Source organism: Poromitra crassiceps (genome assembly GCF_964638095.1).
Source record: "Poromitra crassiceps genome assembly, chromosome: 4".
Taxonomy (NCBI): domain Eukaryota; kingdom Metazoa; phylum Chordata; class Actinopteri; order Beryciformes; family Melamphaidae; genus Poromitra; species Poromitra crassiceps.
The window spans coordinates 16059027-16076526 of record NC_139626.1 but is presented as its reverse complement, the minus strand read 5'-3'; the positions used below and the strand labels follow the sequence as shown (position 1 = coordinate 16076526).

General features: G+C 45.4%; 1 protein-coding gene across 2 annotated transcripts in view; it reads right to left on the bottom strand.

Moving 5' to 3' along the window:
* The window catches only part of dnah9 (dynein, axonemal, heavy chain 9), a gene marked incomplete at both ends in the record, with an annotated part of 165710 nt that overhangs the window by 58951 nt on the left and 89259 nt on the right, over positions 1-17500 (bottom strand). For both annotated transcript variants that reach the window (XM_083635122.1, XM_083635123.1), the window contains 4 exons: positions 270-464; positions 3210-3440; positions 4962-5141; positions 7247-7327. In XM_083635122.1, coding sequence (XP_083491248.1) covers positions 270-464; positions 3210-3440; positions 4962-5141; positions 7247-7327 — 687 coding nt within the window. The remainder of the gene's footprint in view (positions 1-269; positions 465-3209; positions 3441-4961; positions 5142-7246; positions 7328-17500) is intronic.

The following is a 17500-nucleotide window of genomic DNA, read 5'->3' as shown; positions in this document are numbered from 1 at the left end:
ACACCCACTGTGACAAAGTGATTTTTGGCACTAAAGTAAAACTAATTATGCAACTTTTACACAGGTGCAAGTTTTAGAAGTCGTATTTTAAACGTCAATATATCATTGTCAAATAAATTGTGATGCCTTGGTGTGTACAGTAATCACTATAAACAAATGAGACCAAGACGATTGGTATCTTACACTGCTACTATTGTTAGTGCAAGGGTCTCTATTTTTCAGTCTGACATAAGTATAAGAAAGGGTAGTAAATTAACTCTATGCCTTACATTGATCTTGGTCTTGATGATAGTGAGCTTCTCCTGTGCAGTGGCCAGCTCAGCGTTGGCCTTGCTGAGCGCCTGCCGCTTGGGCTCCACCTCGCAATAAACCTCATAGAACTTGACGATGTTTAGGACCCAGGAGCACAGGCCCGCCGCCGAGTACGACTTGGAGGCCACCAGGTCTGGCTGGAAGTCTGGGTCCTGGAGAGGAGAAAGTAAACAAGGCTTTTACTGGCTTGGCGTCCGGGTAGTGTAGCGCTAGATTCCCTGCCTACCATGTCATTTTTTATTTGCATTGCACCATCACCTCCGTTTGATCACTTGGACATATTCATATTGGCCCAAACACACCACCTGCTACTAGACTCTGCAGTGGCAGCCATCTTCAGTTGGTGCTCTCAGCCGAAGGCCTTTCGGACATTGCTTTAGAGCAGCGATTCCCAACCTGTGGGCCGCGGCACTCTGGTGGTCCGCGGAGGTTCTGCAAGTGGGGCGCCAGTGTTTTGCCCTGGTCTACTGATTAGTAGGGGTGGGGGAAAAAATCGATTCACTTAACACGTTCACTGCCAACGACGTATTACTCCGTCAAAAAAAATCCAACGGTTCACTGCCAATGACGTATTACTCCGTCAAAAAAATGAATTTTTTTTTTTTGACCGTGGGATGTGCATCTAACCCTTTTACATCTCTTATATAATTATTGGAGCCACCGAACGTTTACAACCCATTCCACCGACCCACTAAGTGGCGACAGTGCTCTCCTGACTAGAGGAAGGCAAGCAAAAAGCAGTGTGAGAAAAGCCATTCTCATGAAAATGGATTGGCGAAAACGCTTTCGTTTTCGCGCTGATTGCTGGCGGTGCGGGATTGCAAATTTGCATAATAGATTACGGGTGGAACACACTTTGAAACACGCAGCATAAATATGACCAGAATCGCAAAAGCTTCATCAAAGCTCTCAACCAAAACTCCAAGAAACGAGCGAGTCCATCCAGACTTCCTCAAAGAGCGGCCGCGCAGACAGGCACAGCAGCAGCAGCAACTTCGTTGTGACACGCCCGCTGCAGAGCCAGGGAGGCAGGAGGAGAACACACACGGAGGGAGGAGTTGGAAGCAGAGGGGGGTTTCCTGCTGTTATGGAGGAAATTACTGTTCAAAACTATTGTTTAGATGTCTGACGTCTTACTGATGCCAAAAATGAATGGTTAAAGTGACTGTTCTATCGAATTTCACAAAAAGCCGTTTATCTCAGAATAATTTTTCTGACGCTGAAACCATGCTGTATTCAACTGCTAATGCTTACATAACTACTAACTCTACAAACTAACTCTTTTAGACAGAGAAAGCACACATTCTATTAGTTCTTTTGAGATATTGTGTGTTCACAAAATCTTAGCAGAAAAGAATCCTCGGGTCTTGAAAGATGAGCCAGAATCCTCAAAAAAACCCTCTGGCAGAACCTACCTACAGTAAAAAAAAAACGGCTGGCAGTGAATGTGTTAAGTATCGCGATTTTTAATGTCACGATTTTTTTAATCGATCTTTTATTCCAGAATCGATTTTTTGGGTGCCCGCAGTCAGGCCACTCACTGAACAGCAGGCCAGGCGCCGCCTACTGGTTTACTAGTGGTTTTATTACTTTATTAGTTAGTCTGAAGTAATTACACTTCAGGGTTAAAGTGGGTGCATCTCATTGTAAAACTGGACTTGGCCCAAATTGGGCTTTAAACGGACAAATTTCACGCGCGTCGGCCCATATCGGCCTGGCCTGCTTGGTATCTAATGCCCGGCCTGAATTATAAACCCAGTCCGCCCCTGTTTTTAACTATATCGCCCAGCCCTACTCATGATATAATATACAGTCTCTAGTGTATGATTCAACTTTTCCCATGTTCTAATCTAGTGTAAAAAAGCAAACAAACTGAAAAAAGAAAAGAAAAAAAGAAACAAAAATCGCAATAAATCGTAATATCGAATCGCAATAATCGTAGAATCGCAATACTTAAGAATCACAATATATATCGAATCGGCACCCAAGTATCGTGATAGTATCGAATCGGGAGATAAGTGAATCGCCACAGCCCTACTGATTAGCCACAGTGTTCACCAATCGCCAGTGTATTTTGTTGACAAATTAAATTATTTTGGGCTAAAAAAAATACGCTTTTGGTAAAAACGGGTGATGACATCAGACATTCTAATTTCTGAGGAGTGATGTATCATAGACAAATACAAATACAATATTAAGCTACGGCATTAGTACATCTTAGAATAAATGAATTGTGTCTTTCTCTGCTGCTCTGACATATCTCATGTGAGCTCCATTGAGCTCCATAATCAGGATGGCTGTTAAACTTGTAACGCTTAATTAACATGTTGATTTTCATTGGCTGTCATCTGGACTGTCGCTAAGAATAAGAATGTGGTTCTGTCATTGTAATCGTCCCCCTGTTAAATTTATGAGTCTGTAGGAAATAAAATAATATATTAGTGTGTTTTTCTTTCATTAAGAATAGTCTGTTCTTTTCTGGGCCCTGGAGGAAAAGTGTTTTTCTCCTTGTCTCATACCAGGGAAGATGAAGTCACCTAGCAGAGCCTACAGTAGGACTGAATGTTATGAGGTAGAGGATATGATGTGATGCTACAGTAGCATGTTACGGGGGTTAAGGGTTTGAATCTGCAAGTTGAGCATGTGGGATGAACTAATGATGACTTGTTATCAGCGTATAAAAATCTGTTTCCAAGTGTTTCTTTGTCACCTTTTAAACTGACCCATACATGTATGAATAAAACTTTGCAAAAGACTTTTGAACTTTGCTCATTATGGATGAAATCTTATTTGGTAACACGTTCTATCAAGGAAAATCCTTGAAGAGTGGCTTAAACACCCTCTTCCAGAATCTCCACAATTTTGTCTGTTAGGGGACACGTCTCGTGTGTGCGTACCTGCAGGTAGGGCCGAATAGCTTTCAGACAAGCTTCTGGGATCTTCTCCTTGTTGAAGTTGACCAGAGCGTCCAGAAAGGCGTCTACTTTGGCCATCATCACCTTGGCAGCCCTCCAGCTGCGGTCCTTTGGCACCCGGCCGCCGGGCGCCATCAGCACCATGACCGCCGCCGTCACGTTGGTCACTGCTACCACCGGCGCACCGAATGACTTCAGCTCCGTCAAGTTGTTCTGATGGCGGGCGGGAGAGGACAGGAGGGACAAGGAATGAGAAATGATTGGAGGACTATTTAATTGAGTTAATTGAGGGGGAGGGGAAAAAGAAGAAGAACCTGTGCTGACTTGGAGAAGACAACAGAGAATCCTCATGTCATTAGGGCATCTTTACAGAGCTCTAAGCAATGATTGACCCATCTATTCTGCTTGTTTGAACAGGGAGCACCTCTTAAACACCAAGGGTGTTTTGAAAATCTTCCAGGTTGCTCATATATATATGTGTTACCAGGATGAAGTAAAAATGCCTGCAGAACATAGAAAAGCCGTTATTATAAAGGGCAAATCCTGTGATTTAATTTATTTTATATAGAACAGGGCTTTTGTGGACATTGCTTATTCCACTGAAGCTGGGATAAGATCAATCAAACAAAGGAAAAAGTACATTACAAGCCCTCTTAAAACTACTGGGCCTGAGAAAGGCCTCTAAAACCATTTCTAAACATGAAGTCTGGATCATAGCCAGTAAATCAGGGCAGGTTATTTACTGGTTTTACTCTTCTAGACCGAGTGATCATTGTTTCTATACATAAGGAAAAAGTCTGTGTTTTTTGGCTGAGTAGAGCAGGCGGGCACAGCAGTGGTGAGGTGCTGCTGCAGGACGAGAGAGCGCATAGGAACAGAATTGGTTAACGTGTGCGCAGGTCTCCATACACTACATCCACAACATGAGATCTCTGCCCAACACTTTTCTCCACTACCCCATAACGCACGTGTCTCACTGTGAAGTTCCCGATGCATTCAGGCGATAACGTGGGGTGGCAATGTGCCAAAAAGTGAGTGCTTGCCGTTACATCGCCCAAAAGCCGCCAGTCAAAATGGTGGTCGCACTAACGTTAAACTGTAGATGATTTTACAAGTGGCATTCAAGGCATATCTGACTAGTTTTCAATTTATTTCTCCCCATAGGCTACAAGACAGACAGGTCAACAGGCACTTGAGGAAACCGTGCGTTTGCTTGTTTAATTAATTGATATGCGCGATTGCGTGAACAATTAATTAATATGTGAACGTTAATAGCGAGCACTTATCACCCAATAGCCTAATGCAGTAGTAGGCTATCATCTCCTTGTTACATTTTCAAACTGGCAGATGAGATGGGGGAAAGAAACAATTCAACTTTTACTTGTTTACTCACCAATTTGGCTCTCTTCCAAATAATCCAGCCACGTAACTACGTCCATTCATGAAATGATTAAATAGCACGGGGACATGAATGGTTTGTAAAGTGCCATTTAACCACCCGCCCGCTCACAGCATGTTCTGGATAATGAGCTGGGAGCTGCTAAACTACAGCCGCTCTGCCAGCGATGTGGATCTTGCACTCGGGTGGTAATGATCCGCACTTGTGGGAGAGCGCTCACAACGTATAATTGGTGCTAAACATGGAGTAAAGTGTGGTTATGATCAGGAGTTCACTGCATGTTTAGAAATGGCTTCTGATACGACAGGTGGAAAAGACAGTGAGCGAGAACAAACCTTATTGAGTGTGTTGAGAGCCTCCTGTGCTGCGATGAGAGCTGGCTCGGCCTTGGCTAGGTCCTCCTCGCAGTCCCTCTGTTTGCCGCGGACCACCACTGCGATGGCTGCCACCTTTCTCTCTTCCTCGTCGGCCACTGCCTTCTCCTTGGACACCTTCTCCGTTTCCACCCCGACCACCTGGAGGACACGGGTGATCACTACGTCACCTGGAGGCCGCAGACACGAGTGATCACTACGTCACCTGGAGGCCGCAGACACCAGTGATCACTACATCACCTGGAGGCCACAGACACCAGTGATCACTACGTCACCTGGAGGCCGCAGACACGAGTGATCACTACATCACCTGGAGGCCATAAACACGAGTGATCACTACGTCACCTGGAGGCCGTAAACACGAGTTATCACTACATCACCTGGAGGCCGTAAACACGAGTGATCACTACGTGTCCTGGAGGCCACAGACACGAGTTATCACTACATCACCTGGAGGCCGTAAACACGAGTGATCACTACATCACCTGGAGGCCACAGACACGAGTGATCACTACATCACCTGGAGGCCGTAAACACGAGTGATCACTACATCACCTGGAGGCCACAGACACGAGTGATCACTACATCACCTGGAGGCCGTAAACACGAGTGATCACTACGTGTCCTGGAGGCCGCAGACACGAGTGATCACTACGTGTCCTGGAGGCCGCAGACACGAGTGATCACTACGTCACCTGGAGGCCGTAAACACGAGTGATCACTACGTCTCCTGGAGGCCGCAGACACCAGTGATCACTACGTCACCTGGAGGCCACAGACACGAGTGATCACTACGTGGCATAGTTGCAATGGCATGTCGTTATTTTCAAATACACTATCATTGCAAAGAAAGTAATTTAAACTAGTATTAAGTCTTTAAAATGCCACTCAACTTAACTAAAAATAATCTATTCAACTTTTTTCTTGTATCAAAGGTCATTTTCTTGATACTAGTGGAGTGATCTGCCTTACTGATTGACATATTGATAAATCCCATGAAACTGCATTGGAAACAAGTGGAATTATCAAGCAATACCACTGGCAGAATTGTTAATTTTTCAATTGTTTTAAGAAGAAGCAAAGCACGGTATATAATTCAGCAGTGTTGCAGAGAAGAGGTGAGTAAATGATCCAGGTTGTAGTCCGAAGACATGGCAATCACTTACTTTCCGGATCCACGAGGTGCATCATATCCAAACGTACAAATTTACGACTGAATATCCAACTTAAAAGCTGCGCTAGGCAACATGGCACATTGGATGGCACCTTAACTCATTGAGTGCCAGCCACTTTTGGAGAACGGACGCTCCCAGTGCCAGAGTTTTCAGAGCGTTTTCAGTGATTTCTCGAGGCCAACAGAATATTGTGTGATATTACTATGTAAACACCGAACACGCACAAAGAACGAGCTGGCTCTATTGTATCATCAGCAAAAAAAAGTTTATTGATACCATTTTCCGTTCTTTAGTTATGAGCCGGAGAAGATAGGTCGTTTTAAGCAAATACAGGCGTTTCAAATTATTAGCTGAGATATTCCGCCTTTTGTGAAATGAAGCATCTCAAGCACATTCACTGAGTCTGAAGATAATATTTTCTGATGTAGTGACGTGGTGTAGTTGTGTGATGCCCTGCGTGCCCCACCCCCCTCTCCCCCCCTCCCCCCCTCAGCTGCAAACTCCTCCCCACACTAACACACAGCCAACACGCACCCACTCTATTTTCGGAGCGCTCCGTTTTTGTTCCCAGCGCGACGCCGAAATGCCAAACCGGACTGGACAGGGAAAGGTTTGGCCCTTCGGCGTCGGGTGCTGCCTTTCTGGCGGCTAATCGTGTGGATAAACTATGCAGACAGACAGACAGAGGCAGAGGGGGGGCTCAGTTGTGGGAGCGGATGCAGCCAACGTCAGCTGCAGACAGAGCAATCTATATGGCTCTGGTTGCAGCATGCATCGGTTTCTCTTTGATCACGGCTTTTTCCAGCTGTTTTCCGGACCTTTCTCTAATCTGGAGAGCACTGTCGCCACCTAATGAGTCCGTAAAATAGGTTATACACCTTCAATAGCTCCCATATTTGTACAGGAGATGCCTGAGGCTTTGATCCACGTCCCACCGTCAAAAAACGCATTTGACGTCGATCGACGTCCTTGGCACTCTACGTCACTATTTACTTTGACGTCGATCGACGTCCTTGGCACTCAATGAGTTAATGGCAGAACTGCTTGAAACTAGCAAACTAATGTTCTTGCCTGGATGAGCCTGTCTGCGTCCTCATTCTTCTGCTTCAGCTCCACCTCCTGGGCAGCCAGCTTGGCCTTGAGGTCGTCCACCTATCAGGGGGACGAACAGTAAGTACGTTTATTTGTATAGTACCTTTCACAGATACAACATCACAAAGTGCTTTACAGTATTAAAAACAATAGCAATGACACAAACAGCACAGTGCCATGCAGATGAATAACAAGAGAAAACGGACATGTATGCAAGACAACATTCCAAAACACAAACAGGGAATAGACCGATAAGAACAAATAATAAAACAGACAATAAAGGTCCTTACACATCAAGAGCGATGCGAATATACGGCACGAAATTGCGATGCGAGTTTTGACCCACCTGTCAATCACAGCCACAGATGTGTACACGTTGGAAGCGAATTTCTAAAAAATCGACTGTGGTTCGAAAAAATAAACGCCGCAATAACGCTCAGCGAAACTTCGCCGTTCGTATGCACGGTTGCATTGACTGATATAGGTTCGGAAAATATTATTGACGTGCGAATTAATCGCACGAAAAAAACACTCCCAATGTGTAAGGACCTTAAAAATGGTAAATACAACAAGTAGGCTAACCAAAAGCTTGTCTAAATAAGAATGTTTTCAGTTGCTTTTTAAAAGTGACACAAGAGTCAACAGATCTCAAAGATAATGGGAGGGCATTCCATAAAATTGGCGCTACTGCTTGAAAAGCACGGTCGCCTCGAGTTTTAAAATGGGTTCTGGGAACAAATTGTTCAGAGGACCTCAGAGGCCGACCTGATGTATGGGGAATAATGAGCTCAGTGATATACTGAGGAGTTTGACCATGCAAGGCTCTGAAAGTAAGCACCAGTACTGTAAAATCAACCCTAAAGTTTATGGGACGCCAGTGTAGAGAGTATAAAATTGGGGTGATATGAGTTGGTACCAGTTAAAAGCCGTGCAGCAGCATTTTGGATGGTTTGAAGACGGCCCAGAGAAGATTTATTTAAAATAGTAAAAAGAGCGTTACAAAAATCCAAATATATAAAAAAAGGCATTAATAATCATTTCTACAGAGAGGTAAGCAAGTACTACAGTCAAGACTGGAGAGCTGACATGAACTGCTCAGACAAACATCATCATATCCTCCAGATCAGAAACAAAGTATACCTCCCAATCCAAACTATGCTCACCATTCCAGCCACAATTGTTTTCGTTTTCTTTTTCTGATTTTTCGTTTGTTTTCTCCCCAATTGTACTTGGCCAATTCCCTGCTAGGGTGTCCTGGTCGTTGCTCCACCCACTCTGCCGATCTGGGGAGAGGGACTAGCAGGTGCTTCCCCCGATACATGTGAAGCCGCCAGTCGCTTCTTTTCACCTGACAGCGAGGAGTTTCACCGGCAGGACATATCGCGTGCGAGGATCACGCTGCTCTATCCAGTTCCCCTCCCCTCGAACAGGTGCCCTGGCTGACCAGAGGAGGCGCTACTGCAGCGACCAGGACACGTATGTTTAATCTGGCAGACACGGCCAATTGTGCCTGTATGGGCGCCCGACCAAGCCGGAGGTAACACGGGGGCTCGAACCTGCGACCCTCATGTTGCACTGCCCAGACACCCCATCCATCCATAATTCTAATTTAAGTTACGATTACACACAAATTACAAAGCATCCCTAGGCTAAGCTTCACAAGTTAGGGGGGATGAGCATTATGATGATGAGGGGAACAGTCAATAGACCAAAGGGATGAGATATTGACAATAATCTATTTTTGTCCTAATAAAGGTTATAAGTGGCAATCAGCGTGTGTGTCTGCGGTACTAATGAATATATCGCTATCACCTAATTGAATCTCTTGAGCGGTTGTGAAAGACACATGATTTGTTATTGTTGTTTGTTTCATTGCTAGATCCTATTAGTGATATAATCACTGAATGAGCTGGATAACAATTGAAATTAATTGAAAACCAAACATCTCGCCATTCTTCAACGCGTCAAAGAGGATTCTGGGGCTTAGACGAATATGCTTAAAAAAAACAAAAACAAAAAACCCTCTGTGCCCTGCAGGATAGCACCACGTACTTGAGCATATGACCTAATCCATAGCAAAAAAAAAGTTTATTCTGTCCAAGTAAAGCAGGCAAAAATGGATCAATGGCAATGCATATCTACAGAAAGAGAACTGTTATGAGAAGCGAATGAACGCACACACACTAGAGAAGACCACCGTGAAGACAAATGAAAGCTGTGGCCAACTCCTCATAACTCCACACAAACAGGGCTCTGCATTACAGAGCCAAACAGAGCTCTGCATTACTGAGCCAAACAGAGCTCTGCATTACTGAGCCAAACAGGGCTCTGCATTACTGAGCCAAACAGGGCTCTGCATTACTGAGCCAAACAGGGCTCTGCATTACTGAGCCAAACAGGGCTCTGCATTACAGAGCCAAACAGAGATCTGCATTACTGAGCCAAACAGAGCTCTGGCCAAACAGGGCTCTGCATTACTGAGCCAAACAGGGCTCTGCATTACTGAGCCAAACAGGGCTCTGCATTACTGAGCCAAACAGGGCTCTGCATTACTGAGCCAAACAGAGATCTGCATTACTGAGCCAAACAGAGATCTGCATTACTGAGCCAAACAGGGCTCTGCATTACTGAGCCAAACAGGGCTCTGCATTACTGAGCCAAACAGGGCTCTGCATTACTGAGCCAAACAGAGCTCTGCATTACAGAGCCAAACAGAGCTCTGCATTACAGAGCCAAACAGGGCTCTGCATTACAGAGCCAAACAGGGCTCTGCATTACTGAGCCAAACAGGGCTCTGCATTACTGAGCCAAACAGGGCTCTGCATTACTGAGCCAAACAGGGCTCTGCATTACCGAGCCAAACAGAGCTCTGCATTACCGAGCCAAACAGGGCTCTGCATTACTGAGCCAAACAGGGCTCTGCATTACCGAGCCAAACAGAGCTCTGCATTACAGAGCCAAACAGGGCTCTGCATTACAGAGCCAAACAGGGCTCTGCATTACTGAGCCAAACAGGGCTCTGCATTACTGAGCCAAACAGGGCTCTGCATTACTGAGCCAAACAGGGCTCTGCATTACCGAGCCAAACAGGGCTCTGCATTACCGAGCCAAACAGGGCTCTGCATTACAGAGCCAAACAGGGCTCTGCATTACTGAGCCAAACAGGGCTCTGCATTACTGAGCCAAACAGGGCTCTGCATTACTGAGCCAAACAGGGCTCTGCATTACCGAGCCAAACAGGGCTCTGCATTACCGAGCCAAACAGGGCTCTGCATTACTGAGCCAAACAGAGCTCTGCATTACTGAGCCAAACAGAGCTCTGCATTACTGAGCCAAACAGGGCTCTGCATTACTGAGCCAAACAGGGCTCTGCATTACTGAGCCAAACAGGGCTCTGCATTACTGAGCCAAACAGAGCTCTGCATTACTGAGCCAAACAGAGCTCTGCATTACCGAGCCAAACAGGGCTCTGCATTACTGAGCCAAACAGAGCTCTGCATTACTGAGCCACTCCATCAGAACAGTGCACAGGGGAAATAAAAACATGCTCGTCTTGCGGCTAATGAACAAACAGGAAGTCAGGCCTTTTTGGGCTGAGACACTGCTGTGCAAAGAAACCAGTCGAAACACTAGACGAGCACCAAGTGAGCCATCAACATGATGAGTAGGCACGAGAAGAGACAGAAAGAGAGGGGGGAGAGAGAGGGGGGAGGGGGGAAGAGAGATAGGGAGAGGAGACAGGGAGGGAGGGGAAGAGAGAGGGAGGGGGAGAGAGAGGGAGGAAGGGAGGGGAGAGGGGGGAGAGATGGAGGGAGGGAGAGAGAGGGAGGGGAGAGAGGGAGGGGGAGGGAGGGAGGAAGGGAAGGGAGAGAGAGGGAGGGGGAGAGGGAAGGAGGGGAGAGAGCGAGAGGGAGAGAGATAGAGAGAGGGAGGGAGGGGAGAGAGAAGAGAGAGGGAGGGAGGAGAGAGAGGGGGAGGGAGGGGAGAGAGCAACTAATTGCTGAGAGATAGTGAGATTCAATATATCTGGGCAGCCTCTGTGCTTTGGTTTCTTCTGCATCTCCTGCAGATACTGTAGGCGTTTGGAGCGGGAAGATGCACGACTCCGTCTCGCCGTACAAAACACAGTACAAATACAAGACTACTGTCAATAGACTACCATCACTCGAATTGAAGAGTATTAATTACAAATTAACTATCTAAAAAGGACCGCACACCGTGATGACTCCCTCCCTGCTAATCTAAATGGTTTCTACATAGGAGAGGTGAAGGATCAAGCCAGTGATGATGAATGGATTGCGCATCTAGACGTCAATGGCACAACTGTGGCATTGAACGTGGACACAGGGGGCCAGACAAACATTTTGCCATGTAAAGAGTTTCTCAAAATATACAAAAGAAGCCAACAATCTTCCGTAAGCAGAATCTGTACAACTACAAGAATGAGCCAATTCCCACCATAGGTGCGTGCAGACTGACATTAACATGCAGAGAGAAAAGGCATATGCACTGTTTTCTATAATCAAGGAGGATAGACAGCCTATTCTTGGATTAAGAGCATGTGAGAGGCTGGGGCTGATAAAGAGAGTGCACGTCATTGACAGAGAAGCAGGGCAGTTAGCCACTGAGCCGAGGGGCAGGACTCATCTGCATAATGAGATGATAACAGAGTTGTGTTTGAAGGCATGGAAGAGGTCCCCAGCAGAACTACTGATGAACATGGCTCCCGTCAACAGAACATCCGGCAGGAGGGGACCCAGTGGCGTGCCTGACCAAGTTGGTGCCCTAGGCAAGATTTTTGCTGGTGCCCCCCCCCTCCCCCCTCCCCCAAAGAAAATATAATAAAAATTATATCGCAGCTAATCCAGCACTGCAGTGCAGGCTCAGAATCGCCCTTCCCCAGTGGCGCTGGAAGTACTTTTAGGTAGGGGGTGCTGTAAGGAAGGGTCTCTCTGTGCTGCCCGCGAGGGCAGCGCCGAAGAAAATTTTACGTTTTTTGGACTTTCATCCATATTTAGAAGAATATTTAATTTTAAATTAACATTAGGATTATACTGTTGTGATGTCATTATTCAGTATCTTCTCCTTTTCTCACTCACTTTCATGTAAGCACCTGCTCTCCCTTTAGTCGTTTTACACTACAACAGACAGAAACACAGGCATAAACACTGAACTTATTATTATTATTATTATTATTATGGAAAACCAGATTATGATGAAAATCAAACACTTTTGAAGAGAGAGCGTATGAAATAAGATTAGAGCTGGGAAGCACAAACTATTTTTTAATGCATCTTGTTGGTGGTATAAACACAAGACAGCCAAATCCAACAATTTCGAAAATCCATTTCTTGCCACCAGGGGGTGCTGCAGCACCCTCAGCACCCACCTTCCAGCTCCCTTCCCCCACTCTGGGAAAAAGCTCCGAGCAGGTAGAAGGGGGCGCGGCCGCGCAGTGGGTGGGGTGGTATGGATTAGGGACCATGGTGAAAGTGCTGCAGCCCGGGCAGCCAGAAAGCCAGAATTAGAAAAATGATTTCACTATTATTTAAAGACTTAAGACGTTGTTCTTCTTATTTTTGTCTACTATTGTAAAATAATAGTAGGCCTATTATCATGAAAAAGTATTTGTAAAAAAAAAAAAAAAGATTTTTTTTTTTTTTTTACCCTCTCTGGCGCCCCTAACGGCTCAAGCGCCCTTAGCATTTGCCTCGTTCGCCTAATGGACGGCACGCCACTGAGGGGACCTTTTGAGATGGCCGGCTCAAAAACAACAGAACCAATATAATAGGGCTACAGTATACCTGGAAATGAACCCTGCTCTATATTAACCCTACCCGTTTCAATATCATTACTGATCCAGGCTACCACTGCCATTCGTTGATCCAGGCTACCACTGCCATTCGTTGCCCTGGCCAAAAGTAGTGTTTTATATTGGGGAGGCTGAGCCCACCCTTATCCTTCCCAAGAGGAAGTGTGTTAAGTCTCATTCTGCCATATGAATTTAGATAGAAGCTTGTCTAGCATATTGAAGGCAGATGCCGGGATCCAAACTGGGAGACATTGAAACAAGAACACAAGTCTGGGTAATAGACTGATTTTTACAGCCTCTATTCTACCCAGGAGACACAGTGGCAGCACATCCCATCTTGCTAGGTCATTTTTAAACACCTCAAATATTTTGTTATAATTTGCCTGGTACAGTTGTGTTATCTGGGGGGTGAGTGTGATCCTGGTACAGTTGTGTTATCTGGGGGCTGAGTGTGATCCTGGTACAGTTGTGTTATCTGGGGGGTGAGTGTGATCCTGGTACAGTTGTGTTATCTGGGGGGTGAGTGTGATCCTGGTACAGTTGTGTTATCTGGGGGGGGGGTGAGTGTGATCCTGGTACAGTTGTGTTATCTGGGGGGTGAGTGTGATCCTGGTACAGTTGTGTTATCTGGGGGGTGAGTGTGATCCCCAAATATCTGAATCCTTGCCGGGATCGATGAAAGGACACTAAATGTAGATTCAAATCAGCACACTGCGTGGCGGATGGAAATTACAGTGTGGGATAGCATTGTCTCTTAAAGGCGAGATAAGATTTGACACGAAAGCACAGAAACACACACACACACACACACACACACACTCAAGAGTTGTGGGGATTTTGGCGTTTGGCGCGGGGATTAAGCGTAGCTTCGTCAGCTTCATTCATAGAACAAAGAGACATCTGGTTGTGTGTGTGTGTGTGTGTGTGTGTGTGTGTGTGTGTGTGTATGTCCGCATGCACATGCGTGTGTGTGTGTGTGTGTGTGTGTGTGTGTGTGTGTGTGTGTATGGATTCCGTCAAGCAGTGTCCACCCACTCATCTTCTGATACGGGCTTGTTGTGGTACATTTTGCGCACGCACGCACACATGCACGCGCACACGCACACACACACACACACACACACACACACACACACACACACACACACACACACACACACACACACAGCCAACAAGTTCCTGCACAAAAGCTGAAGAGGAAAACAACAGGCAGGAGGACCCTCTAATGTGTTCTCAGGGGAGCTGATGACTCACACTACGTGCGCGCATGCATGCACACACACACACACACACACACACACACACACACACACACACACACACACCCTTAGCTTTAACCCTGTGGTCTTGTTTCTCATGCTGATGGCCGCCCTGGTGAGCCGCAAACACATTCTATGTAAAATAACAACACTAACACAGGTGCCTTAATGGTATACAGCTCGCTGCTGTAAAGGGCCAAAGGGGGCGCTCTCTAATTAGGAGGCGGCCTCAATTACCATACAGCAACTGTGTTTGTGTTTGTTTGTGTGTGTGTGTGTGTGTGTGTGTGTGTGTGTGTGTGTGTGTGTGTGTGTGTGTGTGTGTGTGTGTGTGTGTGTGCACGTGCGTGCGTGTGCACGTGCGTGCGTTTGTGTTTTTTTTACGGATGCACCAATATGACAATTCTGGTACCGATAACCAATATTAACACTGCTGTAATGCTTGATATTTAATATTTACCGATATGATCTGTCTAAATACATATTTCTACAGTATGTGAATCACATTTTGTACATACTGAAAACACATGTAAACACTGTGCATTTAAAAACAAGCACGAATTCGCAATAGCTGCGACCAGATATGTGATGTCAGTCAGAGTGTGACATCATCCACGCCCTTCAAGCCAATTGGCATGAACACGCATATATATACTGTATATATATACCGTAAAACTTCCAATAAGGGCCTGGGTCCCCAATTGCCGCCGGTCTCCAATAAACGCCTGGGGTCAAACTCAATTTTGCACATAAGCGCCGGTCTTCCAATAACAGCCCTGGGCGGTTATTAGATTTTTTTTTTCAGTGATCCCAATAGACTACTTGCACAACTCCACTACTTCCTGAAATGAGTAGGGCATCTTGGTTTCCTGTCCTACACTATTGGATGAACTGATTAATGTCAGGTGTGCCTTACTGCTGCAGTCACAACAACAGTGATCAGGCACACCTGACATTAATCAGTTCATCCAATAGTGTAGGACAGGAAACCAAGATGCCCTACTCATTTCAAAAAGTAGTGGAGTTGTGCAAGTAGGGGTATATTTACCATATTATGAGCATTTTGATACTGCTGACCAGGAAATCTGTACAAAAAATAATAATCGCCTGGGTCAATTTTGTACAATAAAGAAATAACCGCCTGACTCCAATTGCCGCCTGGTCTCCTTTAAACGCCTGGGGTCAAACTCGATTTAGCATAATAAACGCCCGGGCCCTTATTGGAAGTTTTACGGTATACTGTATATATATACACAGTATATATATATATACATACATACGTACACATACATGTATATATACATTATGCACATATATGTCTCTGTCATATGGGTGTGTTGGCTCCTCCAGTACACGTCCTGGTAAATGAATACATAAATGGCTCATCAACTCATTGACGTCATCGTTATACGGGCGATGACATGTCTGGTGTGTGTGTGTGTGTGTGTGTGTGTGTGTGTGGGTGTGTGTGTATGTGTTTTGGTGATGATATGGACTGCGTGGGCATGTTTATGCAAAGCAGCGGCGATGTGTAGGAGAGAGAGAAAGTGTTTCTGTGTGTTTTTACAGCAGCTTCCGGATGCCTCTCCACTCACACTATAAAGGTGTTGAGATATGAACATTTGAACATATGGATGCAGGTGGAGATATGAAAGATTTACACATCAAATGAAACGTATTTATAAACATTTCAGATGACAACAGAAACATTTATTAAAAAGGGGGCCAGGTCAATACCTGCCCTGCTTTTTAATGCATTTTTCCACATCCTCCAGACGAATAATGAACCCTTTTCACAGCAGCCATTTTGTGTCTCAAGGCAGGGTAAACACAGGTGTAACCAATAACATTAATAATGATGGTTTCCATACTTTACAACTTCCATTCTAGTACTGGGCCCCTCATTAATGTTATTGGTTACACCAGTGTTTACCCTGCCTTGAGACACAAAATGGCTGCTGTGAAAATGGGCTATTCGTGCGTGCGTGTGTGTGTGTGTGTGTGTGTGCATGCGTGCGTGTGTGCGTGCCATGTGCGTGCGTGCGAAAAGCTGGTGGACATATTGGCAAGTGTATGTATAATTTGAGGAGATCAATAGACTGAGACTGTATAATTGAAATGTTTCATTCCAAAACAAGATATCAATAAAAAGACTGACACCTACTTTGATAGAAATGACTACCGACTTAAGAGCAAGCAATTATGCAGAATGTTGAAGTCATGACTGCAGCTAATAAAAGAACTCTCCGTTGAAAATGTAATTTCAGTATGGACAGCAGCTTCAGAACAAAATCATTCAATTAGACTTATCTTCAGTCATTTTGAGTCTAGCTCTGTATAATTTAAAGTCTTGTCCTGTGTAGCGTGTCTAAACCCAAAACTATTGGGGGGGGGGGGGCTGGGTCCCGGGTGATTTTTGCTAATTCGCGAGATTACTGTACATACAAAGTCAACGCAAACATGAGAGTAGACTCAATTTCGCCCCGGGCGGCGTGAGTAAGGTGATCTTTGCCTGTTCGCACATTCGTTCAAGTTAAAAAAGAATCATTCGCGCGGTCAAGCGAGTGAAGCATTTTTTCGCCTTGGTGTGAACGCACGCCCGGAAGAAAACCCGGAAGAAGGCGTGACTTAGGCACTCTATAGAGTACAACAGGTGGTGACATCACCTGGCACTAGGGCTGGGTAGTGTCCTCTAGAGAGAGAGTGGCGTCAGCAGAGGACCAAAATGCGAGACTCATTAGCCAATGAACAGCCAGGAATGGGTCTCGCGCTACTTTTGCATGCTAAAATAAAGCTGATAATGTACAATTTGATTCAAGGGGGGAAAAACCCTTTCAGAGTACAACACAAACTGTCTATTTTGCTGCAACTCGACAGTGCTACTTAATCCAGGATTTTACTTCCTGGAACTCTTGAGAGTAAAAAACTGGTCCATTGGAGTGAATGGAGATGTCGGAACTCTTCTATCTACATGACTTTGGGGCTGGGTATCAGTACTCGATAGGACCAGAATAACCTATACTAGCATTGAAACTTCCCGTCAAACCATACCTGCATTCCATCCTTTTTGTACACAGATCTAGAAGAAAATGACTACTTGTATGGTTTTGCTCGCAGCCAATCACCGCAAGCGTTCTTCGATTTAAATGTGATGTGTCATTG